This window comes from Opisthocomus hoazin, chromosome W (assembly GCF_030867145.1).
Source record: "Opisthocomus hoazin isolate bOpiHoa1 chromosome W, bOpiHoa1.hap1, whole genome shotgun sequence".
NCBI classification, from domain to species: domain Eukaryota; kingdom Metazoa; phylum Chordata; class Aves; order Opisthocomiformes; family Opisthocomidae; genus Opisthocomus; species Opisthocomus hoazin.
The window spans coordinates 28,087,091-28,108,335 of record NC_134453.1 but is presented as its reverse complement, the minus strand read 5'-3'; the positions used below and the strand labels follow the sequence as shown (position 1 = coordinate 28,108,335).

The following is a 21,245-nucleotide window of genomic DNA, read 5'->3' as shown; positions in this document are numbered from 1 at the left end:
GCCAGTTGGGGGAAGAGGGGAAAGGAAAGGGCTCACTGTGCAGGATTATATCATCTGATTACAGTTCTCTTTGTTATCAGAGGGAATCTTACTGCCTCACTGATGTTGCAAGTCTGGGTTTTCAGTTTGGCATGGAGCTGTAGAAGTCTTTCTCCATCTCCCTCTTTATTACTCCATTTTTCCAGTATAAGCCGACCTTTTAAAAAGATGACATAGAAAACCAGAAAGGGAGTGTTTGATCAGTTCATTTCAGATTTTTTATCCTGTACTGGAAAATAGTTGATCACACCAGAAGCAAGTTGATCACACACTGTTGATCACAACTAGCAGAATTAGCACAGTTGATCGCACTAGAAGCAAGATATACTCTTCTGCACAATTTCCATTGTAACTTTATGTCCTGGTTTTGGTTAAAACAGAACCGATTCTCTTTTAGTGAATCTTCCTTACAGCTAAGTTCTTCTGAGTAACTGCCTTTTTCTGAAGCTGGCTGCATATTTTACAGACACTGTCCACTCCAAAGATGGTAACACCTAATGTTTATAGTTATACTGAGCTAATGGTAGGAATGGATGGCAGAAAAGGCCCCTGTTTATAATTATTACTATAGCAGCCAAGGTCACAGATAGACCTCTTAGGTCCTGCAAGTGACGAGTCATAAAGGGTCACACTTGCAGGGAGGGGCAGACAGAATAGGTGACCCGATATTGACCAGCGAGGTATTCCATGCCATGCACTTCATACTCAGCTTAAAGCTGGGGGATCACGAGGGTCTCGCTCTCTTCGTCCATGGCCAACTCCTGAAGAGAACCCTGCTCATTGTTCTGTCTGTGATTCTGATCTAGATTCCGATCCGCGCATTCCCGAATCCAATTCCTGTCTACTGCTGAAGCCAGTGCTGGACTTCCTAGTGCCCACCAGTGCCCCGGCACCCAACTCCGGGAAACTCAGTATCAGTTTTGTGTATTTTGGTTTTTTTTCTCTTATTATTAATATTATTAGTATTATTAGTGTTATCAGTAAAGCAGTTTTAATATTCAATTTGTAAGTCTCTCCCTTTTCCTCCTTTTTCCCTTCCCATGGTGGGGAGGGCAGGGATTAATAGAGAGCATCTGCCACTGTTTATTGACTCCCTGCTCTAAATGGTAACACTTTATTAAACCAAGCATGTGTTACAGTGTCAGTTGAAAAAAAATACCCTAAATTTCTCATCAGTTGTGCCTGCATTGGAACACAAATGTCACTTGTGCAAATCAAGTCCTTCGGAAAGGAAGACAGAAGCATGTTCTTGTGCCAGTTGTTGATTTTCCATGCGCATCATCACTTTGCTTTATACTGGCCACACACTGTTAGAGATATAAATTCTTGCCTAAGAATGGTGTGGCTGTTCTGTACTCCAACTTCCAAATGAAAACACTGCTGAAAAATTATGGAATACCAGAGATCTTTATTTTGCATGGGGGCACAGAAGAGCGAGTGAGGCCACTGTACCAGTAATGCCTTCAAATAGCACACTCACTCTCTTTTTTTAGCTCTTCCCATCATGATAGTAATTCTGGAAACACAAAGACTGAGTAAATGAATGAGTAGATAACTAAAAAAAAAAAATGGGAAAAATTATGCTCATGCACTTCATAGCACCATGTCTTCTCCGATTTTTTTTTTCACTGAAATGGTTGAACTTATATATTGTTTTCACTCAAAATACAGCAGAGAAATTAATAGATGTCATTGTCCAGTGGCTTGTTGGTGTATGTTCAGGAAGGCAGGAATTCTCCCTGCTGCCTCCATCTGCTCCAACCAACACAGCTTTCCAGATGCAAGTGATTCAGCTCATGTTTTTCTTTTATACCTTCCCAGTCCTTCTGACAAGACATTCACTTCCACTAGATGATAACTGTGCTAGCTGAAGTTGTTGCCGAATGAACCCTGACACCATCACAAACCACTTCTGTGAGAAAAACAGTGGATTGTCTAGGATGACAGTAATGTTATGACATTGTAATACCCCAATCAATGGACGCATTTTGCTTCCCATGGCACAATGGCCTTTCTGAGTTTTGGACCATCTAATTACACATCCATAATGAACTGGCAGCTTTTCAGTAGCTGAATCAATGGAAATATAAATGCTTCATTTTTTAATATTTTACTGATATCAATATGAATTTATATACTTGAATCTGAATGAGCTTAAGTTGGAATAACATTGGCTCTTTTAATTTTTAATAGTCCTCCCTTCCCCCTTCCTTCCCTTCTTTTGTCTGTGCAGTTTCACTTATTTATTTTTGATCATGAAACTGTAAGCAGGTGTTTGAAGTGAGGAAGCCCTGCTGTATAAAATGGCCTGGAATTCCTGAAATCCCATATTATGAGTTTGTTTGCTCTGAGTTTGTGTGAAGCTTCTGTTACAGAGCCTTTGAAAGAAATCCTAAATGACAGAAAAGCAGTAATGTAAAACTATTTTTATTGAAAATACATCTACAAAGTAATGTTTCTCAATCCATTCTAGGTGCACACCAATGCAATACCAATGAGGGATGGGGAAGGGAATCTTTCTATTATACCTGATTTGCATAAGAAACAAAGTTAGTATAAAAAAAGATCACATTCTTTGTGATACAATTCATTTTTCTCAGCTGATGTCATAGAAAGACAGCCATTTACATTGTCTTTGCAACATATTTCCAAACAAAATCTTAACAAAAATTAAATTGCTATGCCATAAATTCTGCAGTTAACATTTATACACACATTCTGTATACAGTATCTATATAAGAATATCTCTAATTATGTATCAGAAAATATCTGTCTGTATCCTAGATTTGCATTCTGTTAGCAAAACAGAAAGAATCTCAGTCAGAGATTCATTTAAAGCTTTGTAGGTTTGACTGCTCAATACTCTGTATTAAATCCTGCTCACTTAATTCACTGGAGAGTTCCTGCTCATACTGTCTGGGTTACTCAACTGGAGAAGATGGGCAGGAGTTTTCAGTCCTAAATAAAACAGTCTTGCCTCATTGCTCTAAACATGGAAAAAGATTTGCCTTCAACCAGTATGCTGACAGTTTCACTACAGTTACTTGTACACCATATTTATGTTCTTTTAGTGACAAGAGCAACGTATTCAATATTTTTTTGAGTGACAACTGGGACAATGCAAGGGAATCCTTCATTTCTATCAGAATTCTTTGGCGGGGGGAGAGAGAAAGAAGAGAATTGAACATTTAAATAAAAAAGGTCACTCAACACTATTATGCCTTTTGATTAATATTTCTTCATTCCCTCAACTGTAACTGTATTATAAATCTTTCCTGTTTAACCTTTATAATAACACAAGGCAAAAAGGAAAAAATATGTAATATATATTTCTAAAAAAGGGCTTCATCAGGGAATAACATTGAAATTAAAAAAAAAAAAAAGGCACAGGATTACAAGTGCATTATCTCCCTTTTTTCATTCTTTCCTTATCTATTCCCTGAAAGAAACCTACAATATTGTGCTTTAAAATCCTTTCTAACTAAAATTTCAACATTTATTATAGTATTTACTGTTTTGCAACTTCTATATTTTTCCTAGTAAAAAGTAAAAAATCACCCATTAGTTTTACTTTCTAAAGGGTTATTTTTTCTTTTTGAGATGCTGCACAAGCATTTTGAAATTTCACATTGAGATAGGGAACCTTTTTCTCCAGATGGAAAAATGTAAATCCAGCTAATAGCTTTATAATTTATACGTGGAATGACTAAGCATTTTGGAGGTTTCCAATCAGAAAAACTCCTGTTGATCTCAGGGATTCAGATTTAGAATCCAGTCCCTTTAGGATCTGAGCATGTCACCCTTCTGCACCTTCTGCAGAGTGCTGGCACTGTCTTCTATTCTTGTTGTTGCTTATTAAGTAGATAATTGGCATACCCAGAGCATGCTATCTTTTTTTTCAGAGACACATGAAGACATATTTTCTGTCCCAGAGTCAATACAGCCTAGGACCTTGCTCCTGGAAAAACACACATAGATTGTTCAGCCAGGTTGTGATGTTGAAATCAAGAGGGCAAATACAGAGTGGAGGTGCACATATACATACGTAAATGTTTGCAAGTCTGTGGGAGCTGACTAGGCTAAGTTTTTGTCAAGATCAGCTGAGGCTAATGCAAAAAACTTATTTTCAGGCTCTGTTATCTGTTTTTACTTTCCAGTTCATAAAAAAAAAGGGGGAAGAAAAAGAATAAGATCACATTTACAGGACTGGGTAGCATATACACTGATTTTTTAATTTTATTTTATTTTATTGAGAATCTCTCTTTATTTATCCTCAGCACATATTTAGCAGGACTGGTGTTGTTGCCTGCTAATTTTTTTTTTTAAGTGGGAAGCCAACATATACCTTGATCACTGCTAATTTGGAATATATTTTCATTAGTTTTTTCCTGTGCTAGCATAAAGGGAGAAAACAAGGATTAAGGGAACTTGGTGAATTCAAGATATAGGCTGGAAAAAGTGTGTTTTCCACACTTGTAGTGTTGAACGCATGCCTTCTTTACCCTACATCTTGGTTTCACTGTCTAATGGTTTCTCACTCTCATTTTCTTGTGAGATCAGTTGGTATGGTTTCTTCATTTCATTCTCCTCTATCACAGAATTACCCATCTCAGCATCCCTGTTCTTCAGCTCATACCATGACAAATGTTCAACAATTCCTGCTCCGATAGAGTCTCCCAAGACATTGGTAGTCGTACGGAGACGATCCCTAATGAGAAATATGAAGTTAGCCTTGACTTGATCACTTGTTCAGGGAATCACAGAATCACAGAATCACAGAATGGTAGGGGTTGGAAGGGACCTCTGTGGGTCATCTAGTCCAACCCCCCTGCCGAAGCAGGCTCACCTACAGCAGGCTGCACAGGACCCCGTCCAGGCGGGTCTTGAATATCTCCAGAGAAGGAGATTCCACAACCTCCCTGGGCAGCCTGTTCCAGTGCTCCGTCACCCTCAGAGGGAAGAAGTTCTTCCTCATGTTCAGACGGAACTTCCTGTGCTTCAGTTTGTGCCCATTGCCCCTTGTCCTGTCACTGGGCACCACTGAAAAGAGCTTGGCCCCATCCTCCTGACACCCACCCTTCAGATATTTATAAGCATTTATTAGGTCCCCTCCCAGCCTTCTCTTCTTCAGGCTGAACAAGCCCAGCTCCCTAAGCCTCTCCACGTAGGGGAGATGTTCCAGTCCCCTCACCATCCTTGTAGCCCTCCGCTGGACTCTCTCCAGTAGCTCTTCATCTTTCTTGAACTGGGGAGCCCAGAACTGGATGCAGTACTCCAGATGGGGCCTCACTAGGGCAGTGTAGAGGGAAAGGAGAACCTCCCTCGTCCTGCTGGCCACACTCTTCTTGATGCACCCCAGGATGCCATTGGCCTTCTTGGCAGCCAGGGCACACTGCTGGCTCATGGTTAACCTGTCGTCCACCAGGACACCCAGGTCCCTCTCCACAGAGCTGCACTCCAGCAGGTCCGCCCCAAGCCTGTACTGGTGCCTGAGGTTGTTCCTCCCCAGGTGCAGGACCCTGCACTTGCCCTTGTTGAACCTCATCAGGTTCCTCTCTGCCCAACTTTCCAGCCTATCCAGGTCACGCTGAAAGCATGCAGACTAGCTGTTAAAATGGCAGCTTCACAGCAAGAAACAGCTGTGTGATGAGGACAATACAGGGAGCATAAGGCAGATGCCTCTTTGGAGGCATTTCTTTACTGTGATGGTTTGGGTTTATATCCTCCGAATGTGTAAGCCAATGAGAATCTACCTTGTTAGGGTCATTTCTCTCCTGACCCTAAACTACTGTCAGTAATTTAGGGTGGAATTCTGCTAAAATGATTCAAAAGTAAGCTACAACAATTCAGCCATCTTAGAGAGCTCTGCCCAGAAGATGCAGGAGTCGGCTTGAGGAAGAATGACTGGCACTGTTATTCGATAAGCATCCACCTACATAAGGTTGTGGGCATGTGGTTAGAAAATCATAGAATCATAGAATCATACAATGGTTTGGGTTGGAAGGGACCTTTAAAAGGTGTTCCTGCCCATGGCAGGCATCTTTAATTAAGAACATAGATTTGGGACTGCTAGTCACTGAGTTGAGTGTCCTGTTGCTGTAGGATACTTTACCGAATGAATTTTTCAAGCCGTATCTTAAAACTGATGAGGTAGTTTGTTCCCACGACTCCTAATTGAAGATTTTTCCAGGACCTCATCTTTTAGGTAGTGAAGGGTAAAAACCTTACTAATTCCCACTTAAATTCAGTCATGGTGATTTCCATTTCTTCTTGTATAAACATTTTTCTTTATCTTATACAGTTCTGGTCCCACTTTGTTTTTTGTATCTGAATAGTTTTTAAAGCAAGCTTCTTATTGCTTTATATGCTGTGTTCTTTTGAAAAGCAACTCCTCTCTCTGTTGTGCTTATTTTAGATTAATCTTCCTTGAACATAATGACCAGAATATCATAGAATCATAGAACGCTTTGGGTTGGAAGGGACCTTTAGAGGTCATCTAGCCCAACCCCCCCTGCAGTGAGCAGGGACATCTTTGACTACATCAGGTTGCTCAGAGCCCCATCCAACCTGGCCTTGAATGTTTCCAAGGATGGGTCCTCCGCTACCTCTCTGGGCAAACCCATTCCAGTGTTTCACCACCCTCATGGTAAAAAATTTCTTCCTTATATCTAGTCTAAATGACCTTGCACTTGGTCTTGTTGAACCTCATGAGGTTCACGCAGGGCCACCTCTCAAGCTTATCCAGGTCCCTCTGGATGGTATCCCATCCTTCTGGGGTGTCAACTGCACCACTCAGCTTGGTGTCATCTGCAAACTTTCGAAAGTTTCTGCTTTATCCTCTTGCTTCTTGACCTCCCCATTCCAGCTTTTTTTAATTGCTACAGCAATAACTGGCAAATAATATCAGTTCAAGATTGTCTGTGGGGTCAACATGAAGCAATTAGATTATGGCAATGCACATTATAGGTTTCACTGAAACTATAATGTTCTCTTTTTAAAGGAGGAATGTAAGTAGTTACTATTATTTTCTCTGTAGAACAGTGAAGGTTAAGACCAGATAGTGGAATTTGGGAAGCAGCACAGAAAGAACATTCCTGTGCGCTCCTACTATAGGTGACAGGAAGTCCCCTAGTTTGATTTTGTTATTGATGTCCACAAAATTGTTGCCTCAGTTTCTAACCTATGCACATTTCCCACATGACATTCTTGAACATCTCCCAGTCTTTGTACAGATGGTACATATCTGAGCATCTTCCAATTTAACATAACACTGTTTTTGAAAAGGAAATTCTGTATTGTACTTTAGTGAAGCTTGCTGTAGACTTATGAATTTGACATCCTGAAAAAACTTATTTTTTGATTTGCTGTGCCAGGTGTGTTTTCTTCAATTCTCATAGCAAATACTGAGACGATATGATTGAAAACAAAGCACAGATTTGGTTGGGGGTTTTTTGGTGACAGCTGGCAGGATACGTAAGATTTGTTTCTGCTGTAAGTACAAGTCCATGATATTTCTAAAGAAAATACTGCTATATTTCAATTTCTATGTTTTAGTTGGAAATAACAAAACATTTTTACCTGTTTAAAGCAAGCTTCCACGAGATTTGGAGGGAACATATTTCTGTGAAAAAGAAAGAAAATAACATGAGAAGTAATAAGACGCTAGTAACACCTTAAGCAGTGGTACAGCTAATAAAAGAATTGAGCAGTTAATTTTCAAAGGAGTCCTGACACGAATATGTAATTGTGTATACAGTGAGTAGAGATTTGCATAAAGCATTGGCCTGGTTAGCTTTATCAGGATGAAATGTAGTAGGGTTGGATAGATCCTGTCAATTGCAATCTCTGTATCCAATATTGTATAGTAGGTCTGGTTATGGAGCAGAATATTAACTAAATTACAAAATGAACAAAGCTTTGTGGGTCAGTGTTGACTTTTAATTTTGTGTTTATTAATGCTGTATGAATCCAGATGAACAAAGAAGTTATTAATATTTAATGCATTTCTACTTCTCAAACATTTTTTGCAGTCATATAGCCTAGTACATCATGACATTTGTCACTCAATTTAGAGTCTCGTCTTGATTAATAAATATTCCTGAAGTTTGAGTATTCTTTAATAATAACACATACACATATAATTATATATCTGTGTGTATATTTGTTACATATGGGGAATTGCTTGTTTGCTTTCCAGAATGGTGACATTTCTGAAGGAATTATAAGCACCCTAACTGAATAAATCTTGAGGATCTGACCACTTCATGGGTCTTTCTGAAGTCCTCCTTCCTGGCAGCATGACTCTTGGAGGCCTTTCTCCATGTCTCTGGCTTCTCCAAATGGGTTAGTGGAACACAAACGTTTGGTGGCTTTACCTGTGGAAAAGCTCCCGAGTTCAAAACCTCAGCTTCCCTGAAGAGGGAAGGGGATATTGCCCAGCTCACTAGGGATGAGCATAGGCTTGGCGTGCCAAGGCCAGGGGTGAGATTGACAGGGGTGAGACTGACAGCCCAGCTCAAGTGTGTTTACACCAATGCACGTAGCATGGGCAATAAACAGGAGGAGCTGGAAGCCATTATACAGCAGGACAGCTACGACTTGGTCGCCATCACAGAAACGTGGTGGGACAACTCGCATGACTGGCATGCTGTGATAGATGGCTACAGACTCTTTAGGAAAGACAGGCCAAAAAGGAGAGGTGGTGGAGTTGCTCTATATGTGAGGGAGCAACTGGAATGCATTGAGCTTGGCCTGGGGGCAAATGAGGAACAAGTTGAAAGCTTGTGGGTTAGAATTAAGGGACAGGCTCATAAGGGTGACATTACGGTGGGTGTGTACTACAGGCCACCTGACCAGGAGGAGGAGGTTGATGAGGCCTTCTACAGGCAGCTGCAAGCAGTCTCACAGTCACAGGCCCTGGTTCTCATGGGGGACTTCAGCCACCCTGACATCAGCTGGGAAGACCATACAGCTAGGCAGGCGCAATCCAGGAGGTTCCTACAGAGCATCAATGATAACTTTCTGATGCAAGTGGTGGAGGAACCAACAAGGAAAGGCGTGCTGCTGGACCTTGTGTTAACAAACAAGGAGGGACTGGTGGAGGATGTGAAGGTCGGAGGTAGACTCGGCTGCAGTGACCATGAAATGGTTGAGTTCAGGATCCTGTGTGGAGGAAGCAGGGCGATAAGCAGGATCAAAACCTTGGACCTCAGGAGGGCTGACTTTGCCCTCTTCAAGGAGCTACTGGCAGGAATACCGTGGGCCAGGGCTCTCGAAGGCAGGGGGGTACATGAGTGCTGGTCGCTCTTTAAACACTTCTTCCATGCACAGGAGCAATGCATCCCCCTGAGAAAGAAATCGAGCAAAGGAGGCAGGAGACCTGCATGGATGGGAAAGGAGCTTCTAGCGGAGATCAGGTGGAAGACAAAGGTCCATGGAATGTGGAAAGAGGGGCAGGCCACTTGGGAAGAGTACAGGAATGTGGTCAGAGCATGCAGGGATGCGATGAGGAAGGCCAAGGCCCACCTGGAATTGAAGCTGGCAAGGGATGTCAAAAACAACAAGAAGGGCTTCTTCAATTACATCAGCAGCAAAAGGAGGGCTAGGGACAATGTGGGGCCGCTGCTGAATGAGGCGGGTGTCCTGGTGACGGAGGATGCGGAGAAGGCAGAGCTACTGAATGCCTACTTTGCTTCAGTCTTCAGTGCTAAGACTGGCCCTCAGGAATCCCAGGCCCCGGAGGTAAGAGAAGAAGCCTACAGAGAGGACGACTTTACCTTGGTCGAGGAGGACTGTGTGAGGGATCGCTTAAGAGATCTGGACGTCCACAAATCCATGGGCCCCGATGGAATGCACCCACGAGTGCTGAGAGAGCTGGCAGATGTCATTGCTGAGCCACTGTCCATCATCTTTGAGAAGTCCTGGAGGACAGGAGAGGTGCCCGAAGACTGGAGAAAGGCCAATGTCACTCCAATCTTCAAAAAGGGCAAGAAGGAGGACCCAGGGAACTACAGGCCGGTCAGCCTCACCTCCATCCCGGGAAAGGTGATGGAGCAGCTTATCCTGGAGGCCATCATAAAACAAGTGGAGGAAAAGAAGGTTATCAGGAGTAGTCAGCATGGATTCACCAAGGGGAAATCATGCCTGACCAATCTGATAGCTTTCTACGATGGCATGACTGGCTGGGTAGATGAAGGGAGAGCCGTGGATGTTGTCTACCTTGACTTCAGCAAGGCTTTCGACACAGACTCCCATAACATCCTCCTAGGGAAGCTCAGGAAGTGTGGGCTGGATGAGTGGTCGGTGAGGTGGATTGAGAACTGGCTGAATGGCAGAACTCAGAGGGTTGTCATCAGCGGCTCTGAGTCTAGTTGGAGGCCGGTAACAAGTGGTGTCCCCCAGGGGTCAGTACTGGGCCCAGTCTTGTTTAACTTCTTCATCAACGACTTGGATGAAGAGTTAGAATGTACCCTCAGCAAGTTTGCTGATGACACCAAACTGGGAGGTGTGGTGGATACACCAGAAGGCTGTGCTGCCATTCAGCGTGACCTGGACAGGCTGGAAAGCTGGGCAGAGAGGAACCTGATGAGGTTCAACAAAGGCAAGTGCAGGGTCCTGCACCTGGGGAGGAACAACCTCATGCACCAGTACAGGCTTGGGGCGGACCTGCTGGAGAGCAGCTCTGCGGAGAGGGACCTGGGTGTCCTGGTGGACGACAGGTTAACCATGAGCCAACAGTGTGCCCTGGCTGCCAAGAAGGCCAATGGGATCCTGGGGTGCATTAGGAAGAGTGTGGCCAGCAGGACGAGGGAGGTTCTCCTTTCCCTCTACACTGCCCTAGTGAGGCCCCATCTGGAGTACTGTGTCCAGTTCTGGGCTCCCCAGTTCAAGAAAGATGAAGAGCTACTGGAGAGAGTCCAGCGGAGGGCTACAAGGATGATGAGGGGACTGGAACATCTCCCCTACGAGGAGAGGCTGAGGGAGTTGGGCTTGTTCAGCCTGAAGAAGAGAAGGCTGGGAGGGGACCTAATAAATGCTTATAAATATCTGAAGGGTGGGTGTCAGGAGGATGGGGCCAAGCTCTTTTCAGAGGTGCCCAGCGACAGGACAAGGGGCAATGGGCACAAATTGAAGCACAGGAAGTTCCGTCTGAACATGAGGAAGAACTTCTTCCCTCTGAGGGTGATGGAGCCCTGGAACAGGCTGCCCAGGGAGGTTGTGGAGTCTCCTTCTCTGGAGATATTCAAGACCCGCCTGGACAAGGTCCTGTGCAGCTTGCTGTAGGTGACCCTGCTTCGGCAGGAGGGTTGGACTAGACGACCCACAGAGGTCCCTTCCAACCCCTACTATTCTGTGATTCTGTGATTCCCTACTCCCTGGAATATATCTGTGGCATACTAGCTCTATAAAAGAGGCACTTCAGAGTCTCTGAGCAAGGAGAAAACAAGGTTTTATATTTGTGCTCCTCTATTTCAAGTATTTTACTTGCCTGTCTGTGGAATTTTTTTCCCATGCATGCAATTTAACAAGGTTGAGTAGATGCACCCAGACTGGCAGCTACAATTAATAGCTAAATCAGGGATTCAAGCGAGGTCATAAAATTGTCAAAAGGTGAAAGTAAGGGAAAGCAGAGGAATTTGGTAATAAGGATTGTGCTATGGAAGGAGGGGAAAAGACCCATGCAGATAGCAGAACAGGAGTCTTTTGTGCGTGAAAGAATCTTTCTTTCTTTGAACATTAAAAGCAGTTTCTTCCCTTGCAACAGCCTGATTTGAAAATAAATCCACATATTCTTTTGTAGCATTGTAGGGGTTAGAGATATTGATAACAAATTTGGCTAAATTAGGCATTCACTGTCTAAAATTATCTACTGTCCTTCTCATGTGACTATAAATATCACTGTCATCATTATTGATATAGAAAATGTGCTATATCATAGCCATACCTGATTAAATCAAGAAAGGCATCTGCTGCCGTCGCTTGCACAATTTTGCTTTCTCTGTACATGTTTTCTTTAGTACCTTTCCCAGGGTGGATGATGACCACAATGATTATACCAGTCAGTACAGCAATGATCGTAGTACTCATGTAGTAGACTACTGCTTGGACTCCCATCTTCCCTGATGCTTTACTATCCAGGGCAGCAATTCCTAGTAAATTTAAGAACAAAGACATTCACCTCATACAGTTGTGAGTAAAGACTATAAACTCAGCATGATGAAAATGGTTTTGTGGGAAGAGTTTTGATGACCAGTACATTTAAAGCTACCCAAGGTAAATTGGACCTCTTTTGCAGCTTGCACTGCCACTGTCTTCCCATCCCACCCTTAATGCTTGTTATTACATAAGTTTCTATTACAAAAGTTACAGCTTTCTGTGCTTTGTTAGCACTTGTTAAAAGCAAAGATTATTGGTATGATGCAGTGTGGCCCCCTATATTCCAGTGTGCCAATTCAGAATCACAGAATCACACAATCACACAATCACAGAATGGTAGGGGTTGGAAGGGACCTCTGTGGGTCATCTAGTCCAACCCCCCTGCCGAAGCAGGGTCACCTACAGTAGGCTGCACAGGACCTTGTCCAGGCGGGTCGTGAATATCTCCAGAGAAGGAGACTCCACAACCTCCCTGGGCAGACTGTGCAAGGGCTCCGTCACCCTCAGAGGGAAGAAGTTCTTCCTCATGTTCAGACGGAACTTCCTGTGCTTCAGTTTGTGCCCATTGCCCCTTGTCCTGTCACTGGGCACCACTGAAAAGAGCTTGGTCCCATCCTCCTGACACCCACCCTTCAGATATTTGTAAGTATATATTAGGTCCCCTCGCAGCCTTCTCTTCTTCAGGCTGAACAAGCCCAGCTCCCTCAGCCTCTCCTCGTAGGGGAGATGTTCCAGTCCCCTCACCATCCTCATAGCCGTCCGCTGGACTCTCTCCAGTAGCTCTTCATCTTTCTTGAACTGGGGAGCCCAGAACTGGACAGAGTACTCCAGATGGGGCCTCACTAGGGCAGTGTAGAGGGGAAGGAGAACCTCGCTCGACCTACTGGCCACACTCCTCCTAATGCACCCCAGGATCCCATTGGCCTTCTTGGCAGCCAGGGCACACTGCTGGCTCATGGTTAACCTGTCGTCCACCAGGACACCCAGGTCCCTCTCCGCAGAGCTGCTCTCCAGCAGGTCCGCCCCAGGCCTGTACTGGTGCATGGGGTTGTTCCTCCCCAGGTGCAGGACCCTGCACTTGCCTTTGTTGAACCTCATCAGGTTCCTCTCTGCCCAGCTTTCCAGCCTGTCCAGGTCACGCTGAATGGCAGCACAGCCTTCTGGTGTGTCTACCACACCTCCCAGTTTGGTGTCATCAGCAAACTTGCTGAGGGTACATTCCAACTCTTCATCCAGGTCATTGATGAAGAAGTTGAACAAGGCTGGGCCCAGTACTGACCCCTGGGGGACACCACTAGTTACCAGCCTCCAACTAGACTCAGAGCCGCTGACGACAACCCTCTGAGTTCTGCCATTCAGCCAGTTCTCAATCCACCTCACCGACCACTCATCCAGCCCACACTTCCTGAGCTTCCCTAGGAGGATATCATGGGAGACTGTGTCGAAAGCCTTGCTGAAGTCCAGGTAGACAACATCCACGGCTCTCCCCTCATCTACCCAGCCAGTCATGTCATCGTAGAAAGCTATCAGATTGGTCAGGCGTGATTTCCCCTTGGTGAATCCATGCTGACTACTCCTGATAACATTCTTTTCCTCCACTTGCTTGATGATGGCCTCCAGGATAAGCTGCTCCATCACCTTTCCCGGGATGGAGGTGAGGCTGACCGGCCTGTAGTTCCCTGGGTCCTCCTTCTTGCCCTTTTTGAAGATTGGAGTGACATTGGCCTTTCTCCAGTCTTCGGGCACCTCTCCTGTCCTCCAGGACTTCTCAAAGATGATGGAGAGTGGCTCAGCAATGACATCCGCCAGCTCCCTCAGCACTCGTGGGTGCATTCCATCGGGGCCCATGGATTTGTGGGTGTCCAGATCACTTAAGCGATCCTTCACGCAGTCCTCCTCGACCAAGGGAAAGTCATCCTCTCTGAGGGCTTCCTCTCTTGCCTCCGGGGCCTGAGATTCCTGAGGGCCAGTCTTAGCACTGAAGACTGAAGCAAAGAAGGCATTCAGTAGCTCTGCCTTCTCCGCATCCTCCGTCACCAGGACACCCGCCTCATTCAGCAGCGGCCCCACATTGTCCCTAGCCTTCCTTTTGCTGCTGATGTAGTTGAAGAAGCCCTTCTTGTTGTTTTTGACATCCCTTGCCAGCTTCAATTCCAGGTGGGCCTTGGCCTTACTCGTCGCATCCCTGCACGCTCTGACCACATTCCTGTATACTTCCCAAGTGGCCTGTCCCTCTTTCCACTATCCATGGACCTTTCTCTTCCACCTGATCTCCGCTAGAAGCTCCTTTCCCATCCATGCAGGTCTCCTGCCTCCTTTGCTCGATTTCTTTCTCAGGGGGATGCATTGCTCCTGAGCATGGAGGAAGTGACGTTTAAAGAGCGACCAGCACTCTTGGACCCCCCTGCCTTCGAGAGCCCTGGCCCACGGTATTCCTGCCAGTAGCTCCTTGAAGAGGCCAAAGTTAGCCCTCCTGAGGTCCAAGGTTTTGACCCTGCTTATCGCCCTGCTTCCTCCACGCAGGATCCTTGTTGGGGTCGATGTAGTTTGAGAGTTAGCATGACTAGGCCGCTTAAGCAAAACAGTTAGCATAGGCCGCTGGAAAGGACAGCTAAGAATAACAAGTGTGAAATTTCTGATAGTGCACATGATGTGGGTTAGCAAAAACAAGATGTGTTCAAGGACATGGAGGCGGCCTGTCGCTACTGGCGTTAGTGCACAGTTACCAATCATAAGGGAATATGGGGTGTGTGAATAGCGTGTGATTTATGTCTGTAGCCTGTCCGAATAAGCGTGATCGCGTGTGTAGATATGAAAAATGTATATAACCACGCAAGCAGACCAATAAAGGGGAATCGGCTGTGCATTGTATCAATGTGTGAGAGTCATTCTTGTCCCTGCATGGGTGCTGAAACTCGGCATTGTGGTGACCCCGACGTGATACCGCAGCCGAAGAAGGCAGGGGACTGCCGACCGGCGAGGTAAGCTGGGCTGCCCGAGAGAGGCGGAAGCGGACCCGCGGCACTCCGGGGGGGCGTGAACATCGGCAGTATGGGTTCCACTGTATCAGTGTTGGAAAAGGCGGCGCAGAAAAGCCTTCCGGAATTGGCGGATCGAGCCAACGTGAAGTTAACTGAAGGAGAGATATTGGGACTATTATTGTGGTACCGCTGACGAAAGCTGATAGCAACGACAGATCGGTTGTTTGACTTGGATGTGTGGCAGAGAATCGGGGACTCTGTGCAGGTCGGCAACAAAGAGGAGCGACAATTAGCCCCTGTTTTTCGAGCTGTCAAAAGCATGATCAGCTGAAAGGAAGGAAAGCTCCACTTAAAGATTTTACAGAGAATTTTGAAAGAACAAAGTCTTGCAGTTTAAAATCCCTGAGGAAATCATTACTTGGAAATCAGTGCATACAGCTTTAAATGCTTTTAAGCCTGCAGAAACTATCTTAGAAGCGGCTGCTACTCCTCCACCGTTATCTCAAAAGCAAGGACAGAGCAGCAGTCTTTTGAAATTTAACCGTACATACGACGAAATTCCCAACCCAACACGAGAAATGCGGGAGGTAAATCAGCCAGAACCTGACGATACTTTAAATCCAGAGAAATGGGAAGTGGGGTGCAAAATCTGGCACCCCGAAAGTGTATAACAGGGTCCCTCTACAGCAATTGGCGTACCCGACCTGAGATCAAAGCAGGGTGAATTCCAGCATAAAACCGCACAGTCCATCAGACATAGCACAGCTTGCAGCGCCAGCAACCACCACACCAGATGGGTCAGCGAACCTTACACCTGGTGGCGCGGACCGGCCCCCCCCCCCCCCCCCCCCCAGTCCCAGCGCGCCGGCCCGGCCAGCCCAGAAGCGGCGCGGCAAGAACCATCTTCCTGACATTCAAGGACTTGGTTGGAAAAAGTGTGTATAATTCAATTACTGCAGTAGAATTCCTTGTATCCTTATTGCTGCAAAATGTTCTAGCTGATTAGGATATTAATGTATGCTAATGAGTTCTCGAGAGTGCCTGCTTTCTGGGGCTCCGGAGTTAAGTTTTGGAGAGTGAATTATTTTGCTGCTTTCTGGTAATAGATTTTGGGTACCCAGGTAGCACCCTGCTCTTGAACATCAATGGTCTGAGGGATTGCAGGACCTCCAGCCGGCACCGAGGGATTCTCGGGGAGAACCTCTGATCCCTGGACCAAAAAGTTCTGAGCATGAGCCATTAATAAGACAAAGGCATTCTTCTAGTATTGTTTCTTGTTGCCTGCCTGTTAGTTGCCTGCTAGTCATAGTGAAAGCTTCACAGCATTGGGCTATATCCCTGGGGAGAAAGGAAAGTGCCCTTCCTAAAACAGAATTGAAAAGAGAGTACTCTTCCTCAAACTGAGGCTTGGGAATTTGTCTGTTAAATGTTGAATGTTATTGTAAGTTCTTGTCTGTTCATAAGTCTTTGCATTGGAAAAAAAAAAAAAAAGTCTTTGCAATATTTGGATTTAAGTTGAAAACTTGGTGTGCTTGTGCGTGTGCGGTCGCGACTATAAATGTGTGATTTCTGTGTATTTCTGTGATCTGATGGATTTATTTGGTTTCTGTGATCTAACGGATTTGTCTGGACTAAGTAACTGCCTTTGCGTCTTTGGTTTGGTGAGTTCTGCAGGTATTGTATATAGTTAATGAGTTATACCCTTAGATACATTGATTTTAGCCTAGGTGATTAATATGAATACAGGTTATGGTATGCACTTCACATCTATGTATCTTTTTATTAGCAATTGTGTTCTTGTGTTTGTTTTGAGTGTTGCACTGTAGCGGGGCTGTTACTGGACCATAAAGCCAATAGTGATGCTTAGGTGTGTCAATGTAGCACTTGCTTTAAGTTCATTAAATAAAAAAGGGGGAGATGTAGAGGAAGCAGTGATTATATTGGTTACGTGTATAACACACATAACACAAAAGGCACTAGAGGTAACTGTGAAGAAAAATTTTGTGATGCAACTAACACCAATTGAGCAAATGTTTTTAAGGCAATGATAAGATAGCTTAGCTTTTTTTGAAAAGAAAAAGGGGGAGATGTTGGGGTCGATGTAGTTTGAGAGTTAGCATGACTAGGCCGCTTAAGCAAAACAGTTAGCATAGGCCGCTGGAAAGGACAGCTAAGAACAACAAGTGAGAAATTTCTGATAGTGCACATGGTGTGGGTTAGCAAAAACAAGATGTGTTCAAGGACGGCAGGCGGTCTGTTGCTACTGGCGTTAGTGCACAGTTACCAATCATAAGGGAATATGGGGCGTGTGAACAGTGTGTGATTTATGTCTGTAGCCTATCCGAATAAGCGTGATCGCGTGTGTAGATATGAAAAATGTATATAACTACGCAAACAGACCAATAAAGGGGAATCGGCTGTGCATTGTATCAATGTGTGAGAGTCATTCCTGTCCCTGCATGGATGCTGAAACTCGGCAGATCCTGAACTCCACCATTTCATGGTCACTGCAGCCGAGTCTAGCTCCAGCCTTAACATCCTCCACTAGTCCCTCCTTGTTTGTTAACACAAGGTCCAGCAGAGCACCTCTCCTTGTTGGTTCCACCACCACTTGCATCAGAAAGTTATCATCGATGCTCTGTAGGAACCTCCTGGATTGCGCCTGCCTAGCTGTATGGTCTTCCCAGCTGATGTCAGGGTGGCTGAAGTCCCCCATGAGAACCAGGGCCTGTGACTGTGAGACTGCTTGCAGCTGCCTGTAGAAGGCCTCAACAATTTCCTCCTCCTGGTCAGGTGGCCTGTAGTACACACCCACCATAATGTCACCCTTATGAGCCTGTCCCTTAATACTAACCCACAAGCTCTCAACTCCTTCCTCATTTGCCCCCAGGCCAAGCTCAATGCATTCCAGTTGCTCCCTTACATACAGGGCAACTCCACCCCTTCTCCTTGTTGGCCTGTCTTTCCTAAAGAGTCTGTAGCCATCCATGACAGCATGCCAGTCATGCGAGCTGTCCCACCACGTTTCTGTGATGACGACCAAGTCGTAGCCGTCCTGCTGTATAATGGCTTCCAGCTCCTCCTGTTTATTGCCCATGCTACGTGCATTGGTGTAGATACACTTGAGCTGGGCTGTCAATCTCACCCGTGACCCTGACATGCCATGCCTGGGCTCATCCCTAGTGAGCAGAGCGATGTCCCCTTCCCCCTTCGAACCTAGTTTAAAGCCCTCTCAATGAGCCCTGCCAGCTTGTGGGAAAGAATCCTTTTTTCCCCTTTGAAATAGCTGCGATCCATCTGTCGCCAGCAGGCCCGGTGCTGTGTACACCTCCCCATGATCAAAGAAATCAAACTTCCACCAATGGCACCAGTCCCTGAGCCCTCTGTTAACCAGGTGAGTTTTCCTGCCCCTTTCAGTGCTCTTCCCTGCCACTGATGGGATTGAGGAAAACACCACCTGCGCACCTGATCCTTCAGCCAGTCTCCCCAGTGCCCTGAAGTCCCTTTTGATGGCCTTGGGACTTCTCTCCGCGATCTCATCACTGCCAACCTGCATTAGCAAGAAGGGGTAATAATCAGAAGGCCGCACCAGACCAGGGAGTTTCTTAGCAACATCCCTAACCCGGGCCCCAGGGAGGCAGCAGACTTCCCTGTGGGATGGGTCCGGTCGGCAGATCGGGCCCTCTGTTCCCCTCAGAAGGGAATCGCCTATGACAATGACCCTGCTTTTTTTCTTAGCCGAGGCAGTCGTAATACGTGGGGCTGACTGACTCGTCCTGGGCAACCCCCTGGATGGAGCTTCATCTTCACCCACATTCTCTGTGGCCGGTCCCTCACATTCCAGAGCCCCGTATCTGTTGCTTAAGGGCAGCTGGGCAGGTGAGGGAGGCCGGGAGGGGATTATTTGCCACCCCGAGCAGGGACCCATTTCCATTCCCCCCCATCTCTTAGGTCCCCTCTTTCTGCTTGGTGGCGAGAGGGTAGGGGGTTCTCTGCTTTTTGTGGAGCTGCCTCCTGCTGCCTCTGCCTCAGGGAGGGCAGGGAGCGACTCCACCAGTCGATCTCTCTCTCACACTCGCAGATGCTCCTCAACCTCTCCACTTCCTCTTTCAGCTCTGCCACCAGGCTGAGTAGGTCATTCACCTGCTCGCACCGAACACAGCAGTTGTCTCTGCTGTCTTCCAGTACGAGCGCCAGGCTCAGGCGCTTCCTGCAGCCACAGACCTGGACACCTGCCTAATTGCGTGGGGCCTCCGTCTGGGTCCCCACACTCCTTCTAGCAACAGCTTTACCACGGGTGGTAACCATGGCTAGAATATCTCCTGGAAGGGCGATGCCCACTACTTGAGTTGCCAGGAGGGTCGGCTGCACCCTGCCCGCTTGCCTTCCCTGCTCGCCCTGCCTGCGCAAACTGCCATGCAAACTGCTGCACCACTCCCGGGCTGCTGCGCTGCCTCTGTTTGCTGGCTCTGTTCGCCCGTGCTCCTGGTCGCTCACGCTCCCTGGGGGCTGCTCTTATCCGTGAGGGTGTTTAGCCGCTGTCACACTCGACTCCGGTGGAGTCATGGTTTTTGATTACCATAGTTACTATAGTCTGAACTATATATGCATAGTTACTATAGTTACTATAGTCTGAAAAACGTACCTTAGAAATGTGCTGCATTGAATGGTAAGGAAGAAAACAGAGTGCTCTCAAGCAATGTTGATAATATTTGCTACAGTTAACGTGTACGAAGAGTTTTCTTCAGTCCATAATGGAATGACCTGAGTTTACCTCTGTCCCAAGTCACGGGAGTTCAAAACACATGAAATGCTGTTAGCTTGTTTCAAAAAATCCTTGCTATTGTATGAATAAGCATTTAGAATCTTATATAAGCTTTGCAAAACTTGTGACATTACTCCTAATTCTTGGCTCATCTTAATATGTGATCTAATATGAATACTAGGGTGCTCAGTATGGCATCTACTAAAGTATTTGTTCATGAGTTTGCACCAACAGGGCTGCACTGTGTTTTTTAAACGGAGGTGCAGTTCTGCCAGGGAAAGAGTTCTGAATGTCTGAGAAGGAGTATCTCATAAGGACTGTCAGAAATGGAAAGGCTCTTTCTCTTTCCAAACAAGTGCAGTTTGCATTCCTCTCCTTAAAATGCCCCTTTGCTCCTTCTCATTAAAATTTCAAGTAGTCAGTAACTTCCCCATACTTCATATGGAGAGCTACACCATGTCTCAAACACAGCGCTGGTGTTTCTTGTTGGAATCATGCTTACAAAGTGCAGAATTAAGAAAGAGGTCAGGAAAAAATCTCTTTGCTTTATTATGTCCTTCTATGTATCTCTGTATGGCACTGTCTAATCCAAACTTTTGCAGACTATCCACATATTTATCTAGATGCCATCTTTGAATGTACAGAAGATAATGAAAGTTACCTACCTTCCGCTCTGGGTACTTAGAGAAGAAAGCATTTAAAATAAGGCAAAAGGACTGTGTGAATATAAATAATATGGAAACATAAAACTAGAATCATAGCCTAGGAAAGCTAAATATTTTCTCAAAATGCTTATCACTGTAAATCATAGAATCATAGAATAGTTTGGGTTGGAAGGGACCTCTAAAGGTCATCTACTCGGACCCCCCTGCAATGAGCAGGGACATCTTCAACTAGGCCAGGATGCTCAGAGCCCTGTCCAACCTGGCCTTGAATGTTTCCAGGGATGGGGCATCTATTACCTCTCTGGGCAACCTGTTCCAGTGCCTCACCACCCTCATGGTAAAGAATTTCTTCCTTATATCTAATCTAAATCTACCCTTTTTCAGTTTAAAGCCATTACTGCTTGTCCTATCACAACAAGCCCTGCTAAAAAGCCTGTCCTCATCTTTCTTATAAGCTCCCCTTCAGGTACTGGAAGGCTGCTATAAGGTCACCACGGAGCCTTCTCTTCTCCAGGTGGAACAAACCCAACTCTCTTAGCCTTTCCTCATAGGAGAGGTGTTCCAGCCCTCAGAACATTTTTGTGGCCCTCCTCTGGACCTGCTCCAACAGGTCCATGTCCTTCTTGTGCTGGGGGCTCC

The 21,245-nt window shown here is 45.7% G+C and overlaps 1 protein-coding gene across 1 annotated transcript in view; it reads right to left on the bottom strand.

Annotated features, from left to right (window-relative positions):
- Window positions 1-21,245, bottom strand: part of LOC142365476 (ran-binding protein 3-like) — a 158,904-nt gene that overhangs the window by 69,603 nt on the left and 68,056 nt on the right. Inside the window, 1 exon segment of the mRNA XM_075446302.1 lies at window positions 7,618-7,660. Within this exon segment, the coding sequence (XP_075302417.1) occupies window positions 7,618-7,660 (43 nt within the window).